This window comes from Mus pahari, chromosome 4, assembly GCF_900095145.1.
Source record: "Mus pahari chromosome 4, PAHARI_EIJ_v1.1, whole genome shotgun sequence".
Classification (NCBI taxonomy): domain Eukaryota; kingdom Metazoa; phylum Chordata; class Mammalia; order Rodentia; family Muridae; genus Mus; species Mus pahari.
This window is the reverse complement of record NC_034593.1, coordinates 67,216,087-67,222,304: the sequence shown is the minus strand read 5'-3', so window position 1 is coordinate 67,222,304 and position 6,218 is coordinate 67,216,087. Positions and strand designations below refer to the sequence as shown.

At 39.0% G+C, this 6,218-nt stretch overlaps 1 protein-coding gene across 2 annotated transcripts in view; it reads left to right on the top strand.

The window, feature by feature from the left end:
• The window catches only part of Golim4 (golgi integral membrane protein 4), a 78,087-nt gene extending 73,220 nt beyond the window's left edge, over positions 1–4,867 (top strand). For both annotated transcript variants that reach the window (XM_021196242.2, XM_021196241.2), the window contains 2 exons: positions 2,627–2,698; positions 3,144–4,867. In XM_021196242.2, coding sequence (XP_021051901.1) covers positions 2,627–2,698; positions 3,144–3,290 — 219 coding nt within the window. In that variant the 3' untranslated portion in view covers positions 3,291–4,867. The remainder of the gene's footprint in view (positions 1–2,626; positions 2,699–3,143) is intronic.
• Positions 4,868–6,218: the final 1,351 nt, after the last annotated feature.

Sequence of the window (6,218 nt, the reverse complement as noted above, 5' to 3'; positions counted from 1 at the left end):
TTTTTTTTTTTTTTAACCAAATGATGGCACAAGATAGGGCACCAACACTAAGTTCAGGCACAAGGTTTGCCCTATCTGATATAATTCTTTTCTTCCAGTTTCAAAAGCACAGATTTCAGGGCTCCAAATGAAAAGCAGCAGCACTGGGTTGTGTTGGATGAGACTTGGTGCCAGCTTTAGTGGGATAGTAAGGCAGGCTGTTGTGGAAGATGTCAATGATCAAAGGGGAACTTTGGACCTGGGGCTAGTAGCTTAAGCATATTGTTAAGCTTGGAGACACAATATCATCTGTTCTTATTTAGTAATGTAATTAAGATGAACTTATGTTACTTTTGTTTCAAACATGATGAATGCATTACTTTTTATATTTCTAAGAGTCTATTGTCTCTATGGCTAGAATATTAGAATATCGTGTTTTGATTCCCCAAATGAAAGACCCATTTAAATCATCAGTTCTCAGCTATAATTAAAATGACAACTGGGACATAAGCTAAAATTTCTACAGTAGACCCAGCGAGTAGAGAAAGGGAGAAAACACTTTAGAAAGGTTGTTATCTCTCCAGCCAGACGTGCTTAACTAACATCCATTGTACTCCCGGAAGTAGTGTCCTGTCTCAGCGGTGACCAAGAGTCACCTTGAGAAGTTTATAAAACATACGAATACCTAGACCAAAGCTGCCCTGGGGGAAATTGGATCTTATCTTTCAGGGGCCCTAGAAATCGAGCCCTTCCAAAGCTCTACCTTCCACCAAGTGTGTAGTGATATTTTGGGAACCCCTGTTTAAACAAATAGTCCTAGGGAAAGCAGCTGAAGGCGGACTTTGCAAAGTGTGACCACTTGAACTTGTGTGAGTTGGTCTGCCCATTTGCTAGACATTTTCTCACTAGATGCTTAAAAGGATCCACAGTGCTCAGACCATACCTCCCCCAACCCACACGTAAAGACCAGGGGCCGTGAACATTTTATTCAACACGTTTATTTTATGTATCAGAAGTTTGAGTTTCAGAGAGGTCACTTTAGTTTTTCAGAATCACAGAATTTATAATTTATTCTTGGACTCTAACTACAGCTTACCCAGGCCTGGCATAAGGTTGACATTATTAAGTAGTTTAAGAATTGGAAGTACAGAGTTAATGTGAGAGAATTCTTGGTGGAAATTCATACAGAAAAATGACAGAAGGTCACCATGCTATAACCTTTAAATATATCAACTGACTTATGACATAGTCATAACTGGGAGGGGGCAGAGTGACATCTTTAATCCCAGCTCTCAGGTGGCAGAGGCAGGTAGGTCGCCGTGAGTTTGAGGCCACACTTGTCTGTCGATCGAGTTCCAGGACAGCCAGGGCTAGAGAGAGACTCAGTGTTGATAAAAACAAAAAACAAACAAACAAGACACAGTCATTATGAATGATGTCACTACATGAACAGAAGTCAGGGACCTTTCCCCTGGTGTGCTGGACTGACCATCTGCAGTCACCGACTCATCACAGCCTTACTGTGTCTTCAGGGCAAACACCTCCAGGGGACATGCCGACAAGATGGCAACAGGCCACTGGCCTGTCTTTGGTTTTGCTGACTTTGAATTTCCGCTCACCTTTACCACTCCTGTTTCTTCAGTTCTGCAGTTTCCAGCACACCTCAGCTGCACATCTGCTACCCTGCCCATCCGTGCCCTTTGGTTGATGGTTTAGTCTCTGTTAGCCTCCACGGGCCCATGTTAGTTAGGTCTTCCTGTGGTGTCCCTGACTCCTCTTCCACAAGACTGCTCAAGTTCCTCTGGGTTTCTCCTGCTCTTTTAGAGGTCCTGCATTCAATTCCTAACAACCACATGGTGGCTCACAACCATCTTCAATAGGATCTGGTGCCCTCTTCTGGCTAGCAGCAGTACGTGCAGGCATAACACTGTATATGGTGTATACAGAGCATAAGACAGGCTATTTTGCCTTTGTAGGGCTTCTATCCTGTCTGACATATAGATTTCTGGATCTCTCCTATTTGGAAGAGGAAACACAACAGTCTGTAAACATAGCTGCATCTCTGTTTACTTTGTAGAATTATTTCATATCCAAACAAACAAGAAATTTGGATCTAGGTATCTTCCTTTGAAAATCATACAGCTTGTAACAATATTCTTATTGTCTGACAGTTTCATATATTTGTATAGTGAATTTTAATCTCGTTCCTCCCCACTACCCTTCCCTATCCTCCTTCCTCATCCAAATTCCTTTCCTTCTGGACAATTCTTTTTGACACATCTTCTTCCTGCTGTCATGTCTTACTTTCAAGTATGGCCCACTGAGTCTAATTAGAGTTCCTTGCCCAAGCATGTGTGGGAGGTAATTTACCAGAGCAAAAGTATCTTCTTGGTGGCTACATCACTGAAGAAAATGACACCTGTTCCTGCAACAGCCAGGAACTGCCAATAATTTCTACAGAGGCATATCACACATTTCTTCACACCTAGATGACAAGTCAAAATTTTGAGTTTCATTGTTTTTCAACTTTAATTTTAGTTCCTTTTTTAAAGATGTTCTATTTTGAATTAATAGCTCAGAAATCGAAGAATTTCATTACAAGTATTTAAATGGAAAAGCAGCACTCAATCTTTGTGTTCTGTTTTAGGTTCAGGAAGATCTGACTGAAGAGAAAAAAAGGGAAATGGAGCGTAATGCTGAAGAGACATATGGTGAAAATGTATGTTTATTTCTTTGAACATGTGTATGTGTGTGCAATTGTGCCCAGCTGCACATATATACATATATATATGTATATGTATAATGTATAACGTATAATGTATATGTATATGTATATGTATGTGATAGAATATGTGTGTTTGCCTATTCTGATCTGGAATGTCACATTTACACATATAAATCACACACATGCACACAGACAGGGACCAACAATATATTCCCTGCATCTCCCAGGCAATGCTAAAGTTATCAGGCCCACCTAGAATTAAGAAAAGTTAATGATAACTGGAAAATTGATGCTGTAGCAGTGTTGCCTATGAGAGCATTTTTCTTCACATCTTTTATTTGTCCAAAATGAATTACGTTGCATCCTTTGGTAAAAGAGATTATCAATCATGAGCTCTACATCCTCTCTTAGTTAGGTTTTTTTTATTTTTGTCTTTTAGCCTGATGATAAGAATAATGATGGTGAAGAACAAGGAGTTCACAACAGGGTGCATCTCAAAGGAAGACAGGAGCATTATGAGGAGGAGGAAGATGAAGAAGATGGGGCTGCTGTTGCTGAGAAATCACATCGCAGAGCTGAAATGTAACTGGACCTGTGCTCAGCCAACGATTTTTTTTCTCAAGCTGCTCTAAAACAAATCCCGCCTACTGAATTCTAGAGTATTTAATTACATACAGAAGTAAGGGTTTAGACTTTTTTAACTTTTTTATTAGAAATGCTATACATTTATATGAATATATTTTGATACCTTAGGTGAGAACTTCTTTTATAGTCAAGTTATACATGGACAAGAAGAGAAACAGTAAGACTTGCCTTCAGGTCTGAATCTCATTTCTCAGCAATGGTAGGATGATGTGCTTGGCATTGGTGCATGTCTCAGCTCAGAAACATTTTGCTTTCTGGCCTCTGGATAGTCTACTATTTATCTCAGATAAAATGCAAGATATAGAAGAAAGGGTGTACGGAAAAACATTATGCAAACGTCAAGGGAATGGATGGTGTCCTAGTGGCTGTTCTTGCAGGTTCTTCTGTACAGCTCTGAAAGAATGTCACTACTGCAGGGTGTTGGCAAATGAGAGCCATCTGCACAGTTGACATGCAATTGGAAAGCCTGTGTGTGTGTGTGTGTGTGTGTGTGTGAGTGAGTGTGTGTGTGTGTGTGTGTGTGAATAAAGACATTATTTTTCAAACTTTCAGGTCACTTTGAATAATACCTAGCAATGCATAAAATCACAGCTATCTTGCTTGAGAGGAATCACGTATAAAATTGGAATAATATTAATACCCCTATGAAAGGATCAAGGACTCTGTCTTGTTAGAGAGGCTGAAGGAGCTGACATACTTAGAAATAGATGTAGTGTGTGATGATGCTTCCTGGGTGAACTCCCAGTCTCCATCATTTCTTCTCTAAAGTCTCCGCATCAGTTATCTGCTTGCTCGTCAGTATCCACTTGCTACAGCCTATGTTCCTCTCTTAAGCTCTGTGCCTTGGTATGTAACCATTTGGTTCACAATTATGGATAGGAAAGCATGCGAAGCTACAGTTTAATAGGATTATTTTTCAGACTATATGGTAAAATATCTATAGCACTATGATAGGCACCCCTCCCTTAGTGGCTTTACTATTTACCCAGAATTGACCTGCCTTTGCCTATGTATGAGGCATTCTAATGGCTATCAATAATAATGCGTCCTTTAAAAGAAAACTCAAACTGGAAGTTTTTCCCTGAAATGAGCACATATTTTAGTATACATCATCAATATTGTTAAATATATTGAACTGGGCCACAGTTAATCTGTCTGTGGTACGTTCAAAATAATAAAAGCAAATTTCATTTTCTGTTAGTATCAGATGAGTGTAATTTTAGTTTCTAATAACCACAATCGTGTATGGTTTTGATTTCCCCAGCTGAGCAATTGTGTATGTATGCATAGAAATGTTCTGTTCAAATTTAGTTTGGATTTCCAGTAACAATAAATTAAATCTCATCTTTATGTATAAAAGCCCCATATGTAATGTAAAATGTATTATATTGTACATAAATACTCAGAATACAATTATTTTGGTAAATTAGTTTGTATTTTTAATGTCCCTTTGGAGTATTTAATTATTTGTAACACATTGAAACTTGGGTAATAATCAATAAACCTATAAAAAGTTAAGGGTAAGTCATTTAAAGCATATAATTTCTTAGTGGTTTGTTATCTATGGTTTTTCTTTATAGGACAATGTAAATTAATGAATTATTAAATGCCTTTCCCAAACTGCTTTATTTTTCTTTCTTTTTCTGCTTTAATTGACACTTGACTTCTCATCATCAAACCCTTTGAAAGAAGAAGTTAATAATTTTCATTATCTTTAAGGGCTAGAAATAAGAAATTGAGCTAGAAAAGTATGTAAAAGCGTGAGTATCATATCCACAATTCATAGGTATATCTGGCCATTACAGCAACAATCACAAACCATTCTAGAATATTTCTAACACCTTGTTAAAAGGACATTCTAGTGGGAACTAAATCAGACCCTGTTTCCATTAGTGACCAGAATAGATGTAAATGATTACAAATTCATCTTGCCAATTGTTTTATAACTTTTGGTTGGTTAAAAGTCAGAGGAGGACTGGGGAGACGACTCAGTTCAGCGTTTGATTTACAAGCATGAAGACTTGAGTTATATCCCTAGCACCCACCCAAAGAGCCAGATGCATCTATCATCTTAGCATGGGGAAGGTGTAAACAAGAGGATCTCTGGGGCTCGGTGTAGCTGAATCAGTGAGTTCCAGGTTCAGAGAGAGACCTTGCCTCAAAAATATAAGAGGATGATAAATACCTGATATAGATTTCTGGCCTCCACATACACAGAAGTTAAAGTATTTCATGCCTGTGATTTGTTAGAAGGAACAGAAAGCACTCAATTCTGCATGGGTGCAGAGCAGCAAAAAAGAGCACACATACAATGACTGGTTATTTGCAAAACAAGATCTAGCCAGATAGAGTATAACCTTACCCACCAGGGACTCACTCTTAGTAAGGAAAATGGCTTGCATGTATTGAATGACTTACGTGCAGTCACAGTGTGGGAACTAGGTGACCTGGACCTTCTTCCATCCCCATTGCTCCCTTAACACTGAGGGATTTCTCTTCAGGTTGATGGAACTGCCACTGAAAGATCTGAGATGGTTTACCTCTTCTGAGTTTATCATTTTGTGTATATCTTTGATCACATTGTGGTTCATTCATAATATGCCAAGTTGCACAGGACTGGCTTATGTCACTTCCATTCAGATACCATCCCATAGCTGTTCCGTCTGTTCCTTGATTCCTTCATATGTATGTCCTGGCTGGTAGTGTAGTGGTTTGAATAGGTTTGGCCCCATAGATGCATGTGTTTGAATGCATGGCCCACAGGGAATGACACTATTAGCAGCTGTGTCCTTGTTAGAATAGGTGTGGCCTTGTTGCAGGAATTGTATCACTGAGGCCATGGTGGGCTTTGAGGACTCCCAGGGCTCAA